The sequence below is a fragment of the Filicampus tigris genome, chromosome 1 (assembly GCF_054856515.1).
Source record: "Filicampus tigris isolate MCC_2025a chromosome 1, RoL_Ftig_1.0, whole genome shotgun sequence".
Lineage (NCBI taxonomy): Eukaryota > Metazoa > Chordata > Actinopteri > Syngnathiformes > Syngnathidae > Filicampus > Filicampus tigris.
This window is the reverse complement of record NC_141217.1, coordinates 31,548,745-31,566,092: the sequence shown is the minus strand read 5'-3', so window position 1 is coordinate 31,566,092 and position 17,348 is coordinate 31,548,745. Positions and strand designations below refer to the sequence as shown.

The following is a 17,348-nucleotide window of genomic DNA, read 5'->3' as shown; positions in this document are numbered from 1 at the left end:
CGCACCCCAACACACACTAAAGTCAAAGTGGGTTTGAAGGGAGCATGCGTGTGTGCGTAAGCGTGTACTGGAAATTTCGCGGGTTGCTGCCACTCAAATTCACGAGTGGAATGACGGATACATGCTTAGCTATCTGAGCGAAAAAAAAAAAAGAAAAAAAAAAAAAAAAGGAAAAAAAAAAAGAGAAAAACAGCCCGCAGTTCTGGCGTTCTCTCCTCTGCCCGCCACACTGGAGTCCTTTCACTGTTTGCACGGACACGCACACGTGGGCTTCACCAGACGTAGCAAAAACTGCGAACTTACTTACAGTACTTAACTACAACTTGTACTACAAATGCTTGTGTAAAAAAACCTGCAAATAGTAGAAGTACTGATTCAGCGATACTTAAGGTAATTTTTAAAAAAAAGTATTCACACTGAAGTTGAATCAGAAGCAATTTGAACTGTCAGCTACCAGTATTGCCCTGACATACGAGTTGAATTAGTCCAGGTGCCACGCCCGTAATTCAATACACTCATATCTCCAATCATCTTTTCCCATTGAAACTAACGTCATTCGTGTGTTCAATCTTCCCCCCTAAAAAATCAAGACATTTTTTGGGGGTCATGTTTGGCATAAGAAAAGCAGCACACCAAAATATTTTACTTTATGAAAAAATGCATGAGTTACATCATTAACTATAATGTAAAAAATTAAATTGTTTTATCCACATTTTATTTTTTGCTTCAATTTAATGTACACTGAACTGCACCTTCTGGTGTGCACGCTTTGACCACCTGGGGGCAGTATAATACATACATGTAAATGGAGGTGGTCGATCCTCTCGGTACTCCGTATACTATTAGTTGTTGTTGAGGAGGATAATGAATAGACGTCTGTGATTATTGTTACATTATCTGCCTATGTGTTGCTTCACTGTTTGTGTTGAAATAGAATAGCCATTGAATGAAGGTAAAGACTACTACAACACCCCACTTTTGGCCTGTTCAATATCACATCTTTTTTAGACCAATAGGCCTACCAGTATAAGTACTCAACTCTTGATTATCGATACTAAGTAAATGATTGTAAACAACCAATATACATCCCAAAATAGCATAGCATAATAAATTAGGCCTGAAAAAGTCCCAAGCAAAACTGTCTGTGCTTGTGCAAATTCTTTTCAAGGAATACAGTGAAGTTAAAAGAAAAGAACTGAAAACAACAGTGCGTCAAGTAACATTTAAGAATAGTTTAAGCACTTTTAGCAACACACGTTTGTCATCGTGTCCTGAAGGCACCATTTCATTCAACTGTGTTGTCTCAGTCTGAACACTGGTGGGCACTGACGTAATGATGTACATGACTCAGACAGAAGAACAATAGAAAAATCTGACTTTAGGCACTGTGTGCTGAGCTCTAAGTAAAGTCAATAAACGAAGAAATAGAAGACTGATTTGACCCAACAACGGCTTGTATTGTATCTCAAAAATCTCGTAAATTGGGTTACTCGTATCTCAAAGCACCATTGTATTATTTGGATGTAGGATATCAGTCATCCAGGTCATGCTTATCCGCTCAAGGTTGAATTGAGGACTCGTTGGGGCTGAGATGTCAGGACAATGTTCAGAATTTGGACATCTTGCCACTCAAGATTGTCTAATTCCACAATAAGAGTCGTAAGTAATTCAACAATTCAACAGAAACTCATTCGAATAAATCTTGATCAACATGACATAAGCAATTTATAATATTGAAAACAGTAGAAAATTGTACATGATCATTTGCATGGATGTAGCAAAGCATTTGAAACTTGTTCAAAGAATTCATAAACATTTTTTTTGGATGGGCACAAGTGACATAATGATATCAAGATTGAACAAGTAGTTTTGAGAAATTCAATTCTGCTATAAGAAATGTACCAAAGCAACGGAGAAAAGCTAATACCATTTCAAACACATTTTAAAACATTATCCTTCAAAATAAATGGCTTGAAAAGGATTTGATTTTGAAAAAAAAAATGCACACACTGACAAAAAAAATACTCCATTTTATTTCGCCAAGTGGTTGCACGAAATAAAATCATCTGAATCCAGATACATTCTTTGAGTAGATCCAGATAATTTTATTTCACTACCACCGATCCACTACTTGGGTTTTCTACAAAACTACCCCAACGCAAGAAGGTGGGTCAAATTGACCCAATTAGTGGACCGATCCATTTTTGTGATATTTTTTTAATCCAACTGGTTTTAAAGTAACCAATTCAGGGTGTACGCCGCCTACTGCCCGAAGACTGCTGCGATAGTCTCCAGCACGCCCGCGACCCTTGTGAGCATAAGCGGATTGGATAATGGATTTTTAGAATGTGTGCTTTGAGTGAACAAATTGATTTGTCGTCCTCACGAAGTCATTTCATGTGTGTTTGTTTTCCACAACAAGCGTCTAGGTACGTTTTTCTGTAAATAGCGGAGGAGAGTCTCCACAGAGAACCCTAAATCGGCAGCCGTTTACTGTATTTCTATTGTCCGGGGTGGTGTTTCGCAACCGGCAGGAATGACGTCATTACAGTCAATGCAAGACAAGCCATGGTCCACGTCTTCCAAGCATACCAGAGGAGGATAAGACTACCATGACCAGCACACGTTCACACACTTTGAATATTTTTGATTGCATATTTTTGGAGTGCTTTGTTTAGTATTTGCTATGTTGATCTTGTCAACGTCCTTGGGTGAACTCGATGCCGTTTGAATTTCTTGAACTTCTTTTGAATTGGGTGTCAAACTGACTTTGGATATGTCTTGACATACACACGGGAAGTGATCCCTGCAAGATAGCGTTTGCTCTTCAAGTCATGGAGAAAATGCAGTCAACGCGCAATCAACCTTCCAGCTGCTGCTCTTCGATGTCGAGCGTTTCAAGCGGCTCGTGGCAGGAGACTTGACGCCAAGGCAACTGCTGTGTGGATTCGGAAACGAGGTCCAACATGCCAGACGTAGAAACTGTCTTTGCCGTTTGCGTGGTACGTTGTTCAAATGTGATCAGGAGCCGTCTGCAGCGCTTCTTCTGGGTTCCTGTTGACATCCACATTCTGCAACGTCGACATATACATTGTGATTTCAACAAGGACACTTAAAAGGGTCATTAGATCATTAAGGGTCCTAACATTTTTTTTTCAAGAATATGTTCTACGCAAGCCCACTAGTTCAAACAAGGAATTCTGATAAATATTGCGTTTCTGGAATAAGTGTTAATCCACTCGTTTTCAGCCATCTCTGGGGGCGGCCATTTTGTCACTTCCGTAGACTGAAAATGACATCACAACAACTCAGCGCTCAGGTAACGACCAATCACAGCTGACCTGTTTTCTGAAGCTGAGCCATGATAGGTCGTTACCTGAGCCCTGCGTAGTTATGATGTCATTTTCAGTCGACACAAATGACAAAATGGCCGCCCCCTGAGATGGCTAAAAACGGGTGGTTTTTCTGCTTAACTCATATTCCACAAATGCAATATTCATCTCAACTAGTGGGCCTGCTGGGAACATATTCCTGAAAAAAATATGTTTGGGTTAATTTCCGCTCTAAAAAAAGAGTAATGACAAAAATTTGAATTTAAAGTGTTGGTGCATCAAGATTTAATGCTGACTGTCTAATAGTCTGACTGCTGTTAGTTTGCTCTTACCATAGGCTTGTCCCTATGTGTGTTGACCGCCTCGATATTGAGGTAAAATGACTCGACTTTGCACCCTAAAACCGAGAAGAACATCAGGGCATCAAGACACGGGGACCGTACTGTCAAAGAGTCAAAGAGCGAGCACGCACCGTAGGCTATTGGTGTGAGTTTGAGCACCGTGTGGAGAGGGCACTTAAGATAGGGCAGCCGGTCTTCAGGTAGAGCAAAAGGAGACGGATTATGAAGGAATATGACCACAGGGAATGAGATGACTTGTCAACCTGCAGGTTTGTCCAGGAAGTAGGCCAAGAGGCAGCGCATGACTGCTTGGTGGCAGATGACCAGAACATTCTCCTGCCTCTCCAGCTCCATGATGACGGGCTCCAGGCGATGGACCAGGTCTTCATACGACTGCCACACAGAGAACTTCATGTCACAGAACGTTTCAAGGCAATGTCACCTACAACTGAGCTGAGAGGTCCTAAGAGGAAACTACTGTTAGCCGGGTAGAAGAACGTCAATATCTTTACATGACAAATTTTTGTTTCAACACAAAAAATAGAAAAGGTGTTATAAAAGAAGACATGATGAACGGAATAGAATGTAGAAGAAGAAACTAATTCCCTCAGAGGATTGGGAAAGAAGAGCTTCAGAACATAACGGGCACACATAATTCCTGAAACAATCTGAAGTCTGGAATCTTCCATCAGCACCCTTTGGGGAGGACTTACCTCACCCTTTGGGTACCGGTAACGAAACTTGTCCTGGTCTCTCAGCGCAAACTCTTCGGGGAAACGCTCCTGAATCTCCTCATAGGTTAACTCCTCGCACACACCCTTTGGGCAGTAGGAACAGAAAAAAAAAAGACAATTCAACTTAGGAAACCTTGTTTATTAAAAAAGTATACAATTATGTGTTTTCCTCCTGAGACTCAGGTTATTTTTGGTTCCTGGACCACAAATTTAAAAACCAACAAGTGAATAATATCGATGTCATTAAAAACTGAGTAAGAGTCCAAACACGTGTTACCACACTTATTATTTAAACCTATTTTGGAATTGATTATTAATTGCTGTGCTATAGTTGAGTTATTTATGAGTAGTGAATGACGCTAAGCGGTATATACCGACAATTTTAAAGAGACAACGTGTAGAATGTTTTGATTTTTCAATGATCATTTTAAAAACCCACTATTCATTTCAACAATATGCAAAAAAATTATGCTCTATCACATCAACGTAATTATTTTTCTATAATCGTAGGTGAAGTAACCTCTAGTTATATTACATAGGGCACACCTCCTCACAGGAGGCGGCCATGTTCCGCTGCCATCTTTGTACTACGGATACTCTAAGAAGACAAACTTAGCAAACAAAATTCCTCAGCATCATGATTACTGCACGAGTAAAATATGCAAAGCACTTACTTCTTGACTTGAGACAATACTAGAAGTCATTTTTGATGACATTTTCCTTGTACCTCTGCTGAAGAAACTATTGGTAGGCTTTCAGAGGCACCGTAGTGTGTGTGCTTCAAAATGCACGCGCCTCCATCTTAGGTGGTCGCATTCTATTAGTTGACCACTAGATGGCACTGAATTCTACAAATTGTCCTTTTAAGTCTATGAATGTACTGTATGTTTGTGTGGGTTGGACATCTTATTTCCTGTATTACAGAGTCTGCTACTGTCAATCCCCTTATTGACCCCAGTCGATAGATTAACCGGAGTAAACCTGCAATTTTGTTTAACTATAGTGTCCTGAGTCTCATGCACTGTATTTGACGCAAGCCAAGATCAAGATGCTGCAAATACCGTATTGGCCCGAATATAAGACGGTGGTTTTTTTGCATTGAAATAGGACTGAAAAAGTGGAGGTAGTCTTATATTGGGGGGTCTAGACATTATACCCATTCACGACGCTTGATGGCGCCAGATATCATCGAAGCGAATGCTGAATTTGACTCCGCAGGCCAAAGCAACCCGTCACGTGAGGATGGCGTGAAATGGGAGGAGACAGAGGATGGGATTAAGGACAGCGACACTGAGCACAGCGAGGCAGATAATTGTTTGTGAGGAGTAGTGTTCTGTCAAGATAGATCTCAGCTACTCTCAAGTTAAAACACTTTGCATTATTTTATTGCAATGTGTTTCCTTATTCCGATTTGTTTCAAGACTACAGTTAGTTAGACTTCACTTTGATGGTTAACGCAGTTATTGCAATTTTGTTGTTTGATCACAATAGATTGGTTTATTTACATTTCAAAAACCAGAAGCCATTCATTTACGAATGCGATTGCACTTTAGTTTACATATTTAAACGTTCAGATATTAAGATTTGAATGAGGCAAACTAACACGCCTTTTCTCTCAAATATATTGTTATAATCATTTGTTTCAGATGTACTGTAATTATTTTCTGTATAAAAACTTTTTTCAAACTTGAGTCTTGAAAAAGAGGGGGTCGTCTTTCTATCAAGGCCGTCTTATATTCGGGCCAATACGGTATTTTACTCAGGATCAGAAGCACAGTTTGTTTTTAAAAAGTGAAGGTTACACGGAAGGGGCAGAAGCATGTAGGACTACACTACCATTTTACTCGCGTAATCTAATCAGAAAGGAATTTACCGCGTCAATCTCATTGAGAGCTTTCCACTGCTCATACTGGACCCCCAGAGTGTGTGCAGTCTGGATGGTTCTCTTCATGTGGCTGGTCCACACCTTCAGGTCTTCAATTTTCTGACTCTGGATGAAAGTCTTCAAAGCAGCAGCGTACTGCAGACAACGAATTCAGCTGCCCAGTTAGTCAAGTGAAGTCAATTTGATGTTTAATGGAAATTATTTCAAGGCACTCTGCACATTGAACAGGTCGACAACCACATGAAAACTAATCAAGTGAGCGTCACGCGTGCAAGAACTTTTGGCAACGAGTAAAGGCATTTATGGGCAGAAACCTCCAACGGAACCAAAGCTCAGAGGACAGAGGGTAGATTGATAGATAAAATAGGATTAAGAGTCAAGGGATGAGAGAACAATGGGCAGAACAACATCTGCATCAAGAACAGGATTACAGTTGACACACGCTATTTGCGGCGGATAGGGCCCAGGCGCGAATAGTGAAAATCCGTATATACCGTCCGCGACCTAGGTACCCTTCCGGAGCAAGCCGAGGGACATCAAGAGAATATTTAAGATTGTGTACACAATACTATTGGGTTTTGTCGCACGTTTTGACTTCTTATTGCGTTATTTAGCAAATAAAAAGAATTATTGCAAAATAGGGCAATGTTATTTTAGGAGGAGAACGAATGTCGTCCACTTCCGGGTCATAGCTTTCAGTGTTTTTTTTCCCCATCGTCAGTGAAATGGGCGTCCACTATGCCTGTGGGAACAATAATGCAGGGAGGGAATGCACGTGGAAAAGAGCACTCCAGTGTTGTGCAGCCTTAGCAAGGCAGTCTCACTTTTTAAAAGAACCCAACACAACACGTCAGCTGGGACTTGACCCGGTTAGGGACGTTTAGAGGGATGGACCAAAACTCTCGGTCCTTGCTTGGTCTGTCCTTTTTAAAAGAGTCCCCCGTCCGTCCATCCACAAACGGGCGTCCGTCCTGTCCCTGGGACGGAATGCCCAGCTCTGATACTACGATATCACTTAATCCTGTCTTTTACTTGTGCAATCATTAATGTAATTTGGTCAAATCAAGCTGTTGGGGTAGGCGGGACCAGATGGTTACCATCACGGCAACAACAACAATTATGGAGCAAGTGGCGCAATGTTTGACTGTGGCAATTTTTTTGGTTGAAAATGAACAAAAAGATGAAAAACATGCGTGGTGTCAACCCTGGGTGCTCCAGAGTATTGTTTCTCTTTGGGCTGTGCTTTCTTCAACGAGAGCTTGAGATCATGTTCAGATACGTTTAATACCACTAGCAAGCATGCAGCTAGTCTTATAGCTTGCAGGACGAAATCCTATTGGTCGTTGTCAAGGTGCTATGTCATAGGGTTCTCGATGATATAATCACACTACACTACACGGAAGATATCCAAAAAAGAAAAATCCTACACTTTTCATTTTGGCATCGCAGGGATTCTCCGACGCCAATCGTTGATCATGGATTATGTCACAGTTCAAGAGGCTTTGTCATTCCTGACAAAATATGTCAGGTCAGATCTGGAAAATCGTTCACAATAGCAAATCGGGTCACTAATGGGGCTAAAATCTCATAGTCTGATCCAGGCAAAAGTCTTCTTCCACCCCTCAAATATTTCAGTGCGCGCCACTCACTTCATGTCCTCTGGCGGACAAACCAGAATCTCCGCCGATGCGACCAAGAAGATTGAGTTCGCTCTCCCCATGGCGGCTCAGGTAGATGGACCTTGGCGCAACATGGATGTTCATTAGGTAGTAGACGATCCTGCTCTGGATATGGTCCTGGACCAGGTTCACCAGGTATCTTTTACCAACTTCATAGATCTTGATGTAGGACAGCTTTCTGTTCAATGAAAATCAACTTTAGAGATACAAATAGTCAGAGCATATTCCCTATCTGTCCCGACTGAGCAGCACCTGTCTTTCTCGTCGTCTATCGGCATGTAGCCGGACTTGTAACACTCGATGCGTTGTGCAAAGTCTTCCATGGCTTCCTCCATGCTGCAGTTGACGTAATCTGGACTTCCAAATTTCACTTGCTGCAAAGAACGTGAACGTTTTGGTATTTAATAGAGGGCGCTGGAGATTGCTGCTCACAAAACATTAGACATGGGTGACGATGCCTCTAAAACGCACTATAACCGGGGATGAACATAACAATTTTGGTCTGCTTCTCAAAGGAGCACCATCGATTTTTGCTTGGTACTCATTTTTTTCCCCCCACCTCACTGTATGAACCAAAAAGTTTACAGTAGTGAACAAGTGATGAGGAGTTCGCACCTTGACATTTTCTGTAATTATTTCGGGGTCGTCACAGATTGACTCCACAAAGAAAACCTGGGCACAAAAGACAATGTGTAGGAGCACGCACGCATGCATGCGCACGCGCGCACACACACACACAGGCCGTGGTAACTTTTTCTAGCTTCACTTGCACTTGCCTTGTAGCCTCTCTCTTTGGCAAAGCTGAGGATGATTGCCCTTCTCTCCCTTGTAGTGTTGGTGGCATCAAAAACCTGTGTAAGACACATTTGCTATCAAGGCTTTGAGCTCGGCATTTGTTTTCCATACCAGTGATAATACTGAAATCAAATGGAAATACATCTATAAAAAATATAGATAAAAATTAAGATTCTTTATCCCCCCACTAAACATTGTCAAACAATTTTCATCAGTAAATTGTAGTCTATCAATTGTCCCAACCAAAACTTCATCATCATCTTCAGCAGCCTAAGAGTTGAACAGTGCTTCTCCTTTTCACAGTCTTTGTTTTAGGCATGTATCTGTACTTCTACCTAAATTGCATGTGCTGATTATTTTTTTCTCCCCCTGGTGGTGCGCACTGAGATTTTTCTAACGTCAAATAGTGAATGTGACCTGGGTGGATAAATGTTGGGAAACACTGCATGTAAGAAAATGAGCCAAGTGTAATGATGTGGTTTGACCGGAAGGGGGCAGAACGGATAGCTCTTAAATGTGTCTCTTTATTCGGCCCATGTCCAGTAGGTGTCGCTCAATCCCTCTGAAATCTATCAGGAAGTCCGCAAGCCTGGCTCATGTTTATCAATATACTGCATATATGTATCTATAGTATAAAGGTCCTGAGGAAGGCTATTTTGAATAGTCCTAATCGTCCACATTAAAATGAGTTTGAGCTCTTGCTCTCAGGCCGTTGGTTTAGGGTTCCGAAGAGGATGCCAAAAAGCTTCCAGAATTTCCCAAGTGCAATTCGTTTATTTAATGGCAATTGGCAACTAGCTATTCGGTTGCTCATGTTCTTGTTACCATTGCTTATTTGCACATCTGCATGTAGCAGTTTTTGCAAAAACTGATAATAATTGTCAATTGATGGTATTCTGGACTGAACATGTGTTAGCAATCATTTGTACAAGTATGATGATGTTTCCTTTTATTTTTTGTCTTTTTACTGAGTCTGGGTTTTATTTTCTAAAATTATGTCTTTTGTCATTGTGTGCCTTATTCTCTATGTGCTCCTGCTGCAACATTAATTTCCCACGAAGGCACGATAAAGGGCTTCTGATTCTGTGGGTCGAAGGGCAGACGCTTGTAACTCATTACCACAAATGGTAAAGGCTGTTAAGGGACATGATTGAGCATTACCTCTCGTGTACACAACTAAAATCCCCTCATACAGCTGACTTTAAATGTTGAAATGAATGAAATGTTCTCATTTGATTTCCTGAAATACACATTTCAGTAGTGTATATCAGAGCATTTTAGTCGAGTGAATGAGTGTTTTAGTAGTATGTGTGAGAATGTTTTTGTTTTGAGGCTTCATTAGTAGATATACAGAAAGAGGAGGAAAAAAAATCAGTGGTGTGTGTGTGGGAGCATTTCAGTTGTGTGTGTGAGTGAGAAAAAAAATCAATCGTAACTGAGAGTGCTGCAGTGGCGTGAATGAGAGTAACCTGGGAGCATTATTTTTCTGTGTGTGTGAGAGTGGGTTAGTAATAATATTCCTGAGCATTTCAGTTGTGTGTGTGCGTGCGTGTGTTTGTGTGAAAGACCATTCAGTCGATATAAGTGAAAAAATGTCAGTAATGTGTGTGAGAGCATTTCATTCATTCATTTTTTTGTTTCGTATGAGTTACAGGGTTTTGGTTGTATGTGTGTTGTATGAGAGAGAATGTCAGTAGTGGATGTGAGAGGGTTTCAGTTGTATGTGAGCTAAGAAAAAATCATGTCCTTTAGAACTTTTCAGTGATTGAGTAAGAGTGTTTTGTTAGTGTGTGTGAGAGCGTTTCAGTTGCTTGTGTGTGAGAGATCGCTTTAGTTTTGTGTGAGTGAAAGGGTTTTATTTATGGGTGTGTGTGAGAGAGAATTTCAGTAGTGAATGTGACAGAGTTTCAGTTGTGTGTGTGAGAAAAAAGTCTTAGATCTTTTCAGTGTCATGAATGGCTCATCCAGAAATGAGCATGAGAGAGAATATTTCAGTAGTGTGTGTGAGAGCATGTCAGTCGTGGATGTGAGAGTGTGTTGTGTTGTGTGTTAGCTAAAAAAAAAGATGTCTTTTAGAGATTTTTAGTGGCATGGATGCGAGTGTTTCATTAGTGTGTGTGAGAGCGTTTCAGTTGCGTGCGAATGAGAGATCACTTTTATTTCGTGTGGGTGATAGATCACTTAAGTTTTCATGTGAGTGACAGAGTTTTAGTTGTGGTTGTGTAAGAGAGAGTTTCAGCAGTGAATGTGAATGTGTTTCAGTTGTGTGGGAGAAAAAAAAACGTCTTTTATAACTTTCAGTGTCATGAATGGCTGTTTCAGTAGTGTGTGTGAGAGCATGTCGGTAGTGGATGCGAGAGTGTTATAGTTGTGCGTTAGCTAAAAAAAAAAAGATGTCTTTTAAAGATTTGAATGAGAGTGTTTCAGTAGTGCGTGTGAGTGCATTTCAGTAGCTAGTGTGACAGCTTGAACATTCCTCCCACTCACCGCCACGTGACCTTGGTCACTTGAGAAGTAGGTCGCGACGTCTCTGAGGGCGGCCGCCGCACACGCCCTGCCGAGCAAGGCACAACTGTGACACTTCCTCAACGCCGTCATCAAGTCACTTTGAGCCGTTGGTCCTTTCATACTTGCGGATCCTCATGGCCTCCTCGTTGTCCGGTTTAAAGAACTCAAAGTTCTCGTAGGTCTTGACGGCCTGGCGGCGGTACTGGCCGACGTTGAACGCTGGTGGCGATGAATGACAATGAGCAAAGGCAGAGCCTCTCTCACTCATACTCACGTTGTTTAAGGCTGCAAAACCAACTTTTTGTGGGAACTCCGATCCAGTTGAGGTAGCGGGTGAGCTTCTTGGAGATGTAGGTCTTCCCTCTGGCTGGGAGGCCCACCATGACGATGAGTGTAGGAGAGTTGCAGAGCTGCGGCACTGATGCTAGAAATGGAGGCACAAAGACACAATTTCACTCATTCAAGTATGATATATAATGAATGATGTATAACCGGTATATAAAAAAAAAAAAAGGTTATTATTGAGGGGTAGACTCCTCTGGGGTCAAATTCTGAAAGTGCCGCACACTTTGGATCTTGATCCCTTCGTACTGTATATGCTATCGGGCTCAAGCCTCCATAAGGTGTCTCTGTCTTCCTTTCCCTTATACACAGAACAGGCCATACTTCCCTTAACCATAAAATAGGCACTCTATTTCTCGGCGTCTCAAAGTCTGTTTTCTCTAAGGTAAGTTAGCCAGTGGTTGTAAAAGTCGGTGTACGGTCAGCTCGGTTTAACAAAGGACAGATGTCTACCGATAGCCAATAATACCCCAGCTAAACCTAATGAAGAATAAATGGTGCACTTTCAATATACAGTATACTACATAGTATTATACACTATGTACACTGACAATAAAAACATGCTAAATTAGACAATCACAAGAGCTGAAAATATGCCATTTAACTTGTTACCTGCAACGTTTTACACATTTTTTTGAAATTTTTTGAACAGCAGAAGTCAGTGGTTTTTTATAGCTGGCCAAAGACAACGCTTTCGCCGCCAATTATTCTTGGAGCATACAAACAGTTTTCGCCAAAAGGAACATGGAGAGGAAATTTCTTGCTTTTCCAAATTTGTTGTGGCTCCCTGGTTCACCTTCTTCCGCATTGCTGTTGTTGCCGTTTTTGTCCACCCAACGTCTCCAAAATCTCAATCACTCAAAGACTCTTGACTGCAGTTGACTTGACCTTTTTCTAATTACCGGTATGTGTTTTTTTTTTTTTTTTACACCACATTGTCTTAAAGTTCCAAAAAATAACAAGCATTTTTTGACAAAGTAATGAGTAGAAAGTAGAAATGTAGTAAGTAAAAAGCTGTCATAAAAATAAATACTCAAGTAAAGTACAGATACCAGAAAAAAATTACTTTAGTACAGTAACAAAGTGTTTGTCCTTTGTTACTTCCTACTTGGTGTATGTAGGCCTATAGCACCTTATCGTCTCGTCAGAAGTCAGATCAAGTCCTGTGACTATCAAAATAGTGACATGCGGCACATCAATCCCGATAACAACCCCGGCTAAACCGAACTCCTCCCCAAGATACAAAGATGTTAGTCTCTCAGTTGAAATGTTTTACCTCAACGTCAATCAATCAAAATGTATTTATATAGCATTTATCGTGCACGGAAAATGCAGCACAAAGCGCCGCGCACACTTAAGAAATCGACAGGAACAAAACGGAACAAATGTTATACACACACATGCACATACATGCACCCACGCTTTAGCATTTGCAATGAAATACAAGAAAGTAAGTGCCGTTGGTGTCTTATTCATTCAATTCATATCTAAAAAGCACCATGACACAAAATACAAGAACTTGCCACAATTCTAAATACTACTTTTTGATTTAGATCTGTTCTCACTTCCACCATGAATGTGCTGAACAAAATTCTGAGCACGTATGCATTCTACTTTATGAAACCATGACTGAGGACCGCACAACAAACAATGACCTCCCTGCCATGTTAACATAAGCGTATCACTGAGTAGGCTGAGATGAACTTTGGCTGCCTCGTGACCAAGGCCACACGCATGAGGACCGATTAGTGAGCTGGACTAAAATCCACTTCTTTCACTTGTTGTTATTAATACATTTTTGGGGAAGGGGCAGCATCCTTAGCATTATAAGTAAAATGAATAAATAAATAAAATAGTGGAATAACCCAATTATTTGCATTGTTTTCACCCAATTTGTTGTGTTCATTTAACCCAAAAATGTGGGTCAAAATGATATAACCCAATTTGTTGTATTCAATTAACCCTAAATGTTTGGTCAAAACTGAATAACCCCATTTTTTGGTTCAAATTGCCCCAAGTCTGGGTCGGTCCTTTTTTAACAACAATTGGGTCAAATGTAACCCCAAAATAGTTTTTTTTGATCAAACTGTTTTCAGAGTGACTCTCTGCTCTTCATAGTGAGTAAATTCCAGGGTAAAAAATACACAGTTAGAAAATTAAACAATTAAAAGGTCGAGACAGTCAAAACTAATATAAAATCCAACAAAAAGATCACAAGAATATGAAGTTAAGGTTCAATTTTTTTTGGTAGAGCAGTTAAAATGGATGGACAGCAAATTAGTGCCTTGACAGCAATTACTACTTTCCTTTTAGCCAGTATTTTTGTAGCCTCAGGCTGACCTGTACATTAAACACGTAAAACACACGAGTGACTCTCTGCCCTTTATAGTGAGGAACTACCAGGGTAAAAAATACAGAAAATGAAACACTTAAACAGGGTAGAAAATGAAACACTTAAAAGATTGAGACAGTCAAAACTAATATAAAATCCAACAAAAAGATCACAAGAATATGAAGTTAAGGTTCAATTATTTGCTAGAGCAGTTAAAATGGCTGGATGAATGAATGACAGCAAGTTAGCGCCTTGACAGCAATTACTACTTTCCTTTTAGCCAGTACTTTTGTAGCCTCAGGCTGACCTGTACATTAAACACGTAAAACATGTTTTTTTTTTGTGAGGCGGCAGTGGCGTGTCCGCTATGTGTGCCCACGAGGAGTGCAAATCAAAGATTGACACCTCGTAAGTGACGCCTTCTGTCTCAGTTGTTTTTCTGGCACTGTGTTTGTCTCGTATGCCAAATTAGAGGCCCAAGTTGGGGCCAGAGAGGGCTGGTTTTTTTTTTCCCTCCCAGATCATATCTTCCACATACTACTGTCAAGTCACAATGACTGTTTAGCATATATGACACAAAGTGATTTTTTTTTTTTTAATTGCAAAAGATGAAAGCTGTGTATTTGTCTCTTACCCAGTCGCGATCCTGCTGTTGTGCATCGTGATTAAATGAAAACGTGTCAGTCATTTATAAGGTGGCCTGCAGACGTTTGTGCCGCCAACATACCCGGATGGCTCGTGTGTGTGTGTGTGTGTGTAGTATTAGGCCCGGGCGCAGGGCTTGTCGGCCTCCAGGCTGTTCGATTATCAATGGATTATGCCGCATGAGCAAAATGTTGAAAGGGCCACGTCAGTGACTGAGCCTAATGAGACTCAGCTCGGTCTAGTCTGGCTGGCATGGCATCAACACTGTCTGGATCCCCCGACAGTGTGTGAGGGATGCAGGATGAAGAAGACGCAACATGCAATCAGCATGAAACAAATTCATCGTGTTTACAATGGCAAACAAAAGCCGGTGGCAAACAAAAGCTGGCTATCTGGTGTCTTCTCTCCTCTACTGCAATGTTTCCCAACATTTAATGAGCGCAAATCTCATTAGAAAAATCTTACGGCACACCACGTCACAAAAAGTATATATACTGAAATAATGATCTCCCAAATCCATCTCAATTTTCTTCAAAATGTTTTTCCTTCATAAGACCTTAATCAATTAATATCTCAAAAGCGGATTACTTTTTACCTCTATTTAAATTCATGCCATCATCCAGGGAAGTTATAAAAAGCTCGAAGCCGGTATTTTGACAAAGTAAGGACTAGTGCGGGGGCTCGGGTTAAAAAAAAAAAAAAAAAAAAAAAAAAAAAAAAAACCTGCTGGTGTGCCGCAGGATTTTGTCAATGAAATAAATGTGCCTTGACTCCAAAAACTTTGAAAAACACTGCTTTATACACTTTAGTTGGAGAGGTTCAGGTTCACTTCCATGCTTGAAGACAAATGTGCCACTGCACAGTGGTTGGGAGTTACTGCTAGACTACTTCACTCTTGTGGTTCATCTTGTAACACATCTGAAATCTTGACCAGATGAGACGTTTTCTACTCCATGCATTCATTCATGGTGATTAAATGAAAAACCTGCCACTGAAGGAAGGAGGGCAGTGTCTGTTTCGTGGTTTTAATGGCCTGGGATAAATATGGATGGTGATGTCAGACTGCAGATGCGAATATTCTACACATCTGATTTGGGGAAGCAATATAATAGTATTTTTAACGAGCAAGAAGTGGGAGATGATCTTAACTTTGCGAAGGAGGATCTGCTTTGTCTCAGCCCTTTGTGAATCCAGGCGGGCGCAGGCGGCGTTGTGGGCGTTATGTCCATAACGCGAGCGGAATCTGCGCTTGTAAATGAAGCCGCTAAGACACTTGACCGAAGCAGCACTCTGTTCATCGTGAGGTATGCGGACATACTGTTTTAATTCCAGCATTGCCCATGTATGTGTAGCTGAAAAATGAGCACCATGTCTGCTCCACTTCCTGCTCCCACTCGTTCTCCGAAGTGTATTTTGTGCCATCAGGACAGTATGATGGCATACTGCATCTTTCACACAAAAAAGTGGAATCTCACTCTGTACACTTATTTCATAGTATTGGCTGGAAACAATATGGCTTCATTCTTTCAGGATTAGCTGCATGTGTATATCATTGTGCAGTCTAGTCCAACGTTTACACACGTGACCGTTATCTAGCGACGTGTGTAATGAACATGGCGGCCGGCTGTATAATTTTTTTAATTATTTGAAAGTTATTAAAGTTATCATATTATTTATAGACAAAATCTTTCAACGTTTCACTGCTGCAAGTAGCGTACATATGTGAAGTATCATCAACTCAAGGCGGTAACTAGCTAGCCTCCCGTTAATATCGGGCAACGTGCCGACAACAGAGGACAACACTGGCATAACATCCTGTCCAAAGTTGGGCCTTCAAAACAAAGCACGATAGTATAATAACAGTTTCACTACACGTTCTTTGGCCCTGTGTTGGCTTATTTATTAGCAGTCATACTCACACTATTTTGTGCTGCTTTATTGAGTGTGATGGCTACACAAGGAAACATTTGGTGTTGAAACTGTGTTATTATACTGCGTAATTTTATTTTGGCGGTCTGACTTTTGACAAGATGTTGTCATTGATGTTTCCCGAGTGTTGCAGAACAGACCGGGAGGCTTGCTATTGCCAATTGAAAGTGTTCTATGAAGCTAGCAAGCATTGTTTTGCGAATGTGAGAGGAAACAGGAGTACCTGGCAAACACAACACAGGAAGGCCAGATTGGAACCCCCAACCTCTGAATGGTGCCACTACGCACAATTTCATCAATGACACCTGAAGGCAAATCTTACGACACAACTATAAGTGGGACAATGTTCTCTGCGGCTGACGTCCGATCTCACCTGTGCTGCTGTCGCACCTCCTGCGGCTCACCGTGTGTTCCAGCTGGGGAAGCTCCATCGCGTGCATTCGTCAGCTGAGCTCACGTAGCCCGGGACAGAAGAAGTGATGCTCTTTTTAAAGACATCAAGCCCCTCGTGCCCAAGTTATTTGCCGGCCAACCCCAATCCCCCACCCGCCGCAGCCCCTCTATTCATGACACATGGACATACGATACCAGTGCGCTGGTGATGTCCTTTAGCGTTCGCCAGGGCTGGAGTTCATAACAAACATGCACTTACACACACCCCCACACACACACATGCAGTCAGCATGCAGACGGTGGGTCCTAGCTGGTGCAAAGGTCATAAGAAAGTGAGAAGTGTTTCCATGTGGATTTAGACAAGACAGAGAGAGCAATGGAGAAGGGAAACATCTAAAACATGCAGGATAGGCGCTCTCGAGGACCGGATTTT

General features: G+C 41.3%; 1 protein-coding gene across 5 annotated transcripts in view; it reads right to left on the bottom strand.

The window, feature by feature from the left end:
- Window positions 1-1,708: 1,708 nt before the first annotated feature.
- pfkfb1 (6-phosphofructo-2-kinase/fructose-2,6-biphosphatase 1) overlaps window positions 1,709-17,348 on the bottom strand; it is a 37,434-nt gene continuing 21,794 nt past the window's right edge. For 4 of the 5 annotated variants that reach the window (XM_086032379.1, XM_086032361.1, XM_086032370.1 and 1 more), the window contains 13 exons: window positions 11,573-11,698; window positions 11,397-11,493; window positions 11,254-11,320; window positions 8,748-8,822; window positions 8,587-8,643; window positions 8,224-8,345; window positions 7,942-8,149; window positions 6,281-6,427; window positions 4,387-4,491; window positions 3,937-4,066; window positions 3,805-3,867; window positions 3,665-3,729; window positions 1,709-3,071 (listed from right to left, as the gene is read on the bottom strand). In XM_086032379.1, coding sequence (XP_085888505.1) covers window positions 3,012-3,071; window positions 3,665-3,729; window positions 3,805-3,867; window positions 3,937-4,066; window positions 4,387-4,491; window positions 6,281-6,427; window positions 7,942-8,149; window positions 8,224-8,345; window positions 8,587-8,643; window positions 8,748-8,822; window positions 11,254-11,320; window positions 11,397-11,493; window positions 11,573-11,657 — 1,281 coding nt within the window. In that variant the 5' untranslated portion in view covers window positions 11,658-11,698 and the 3' untranslated portion in view covers window positions 1,709-3,011. Of the gene's footprint in view, window positions 3,072-3,664; window positions 3,730-3,804; window positions 3,868-3,936; window positions 4,067-4,386; window positions 4,492-6,280; window positions 6,428-7,941; window positions 8,150-8,223; window positions 8,346-8,586; window positions 8,644-8,747; window positions 8,823-11,253; window positions 11,321-11,396; window positions 11,494-11,572; window positions 11,699-16,895; window positions 17,037-17,348 lie in introns of those variants that run through there. The other variant, XM_086032352.1, reaches the window with a different exon arrangement.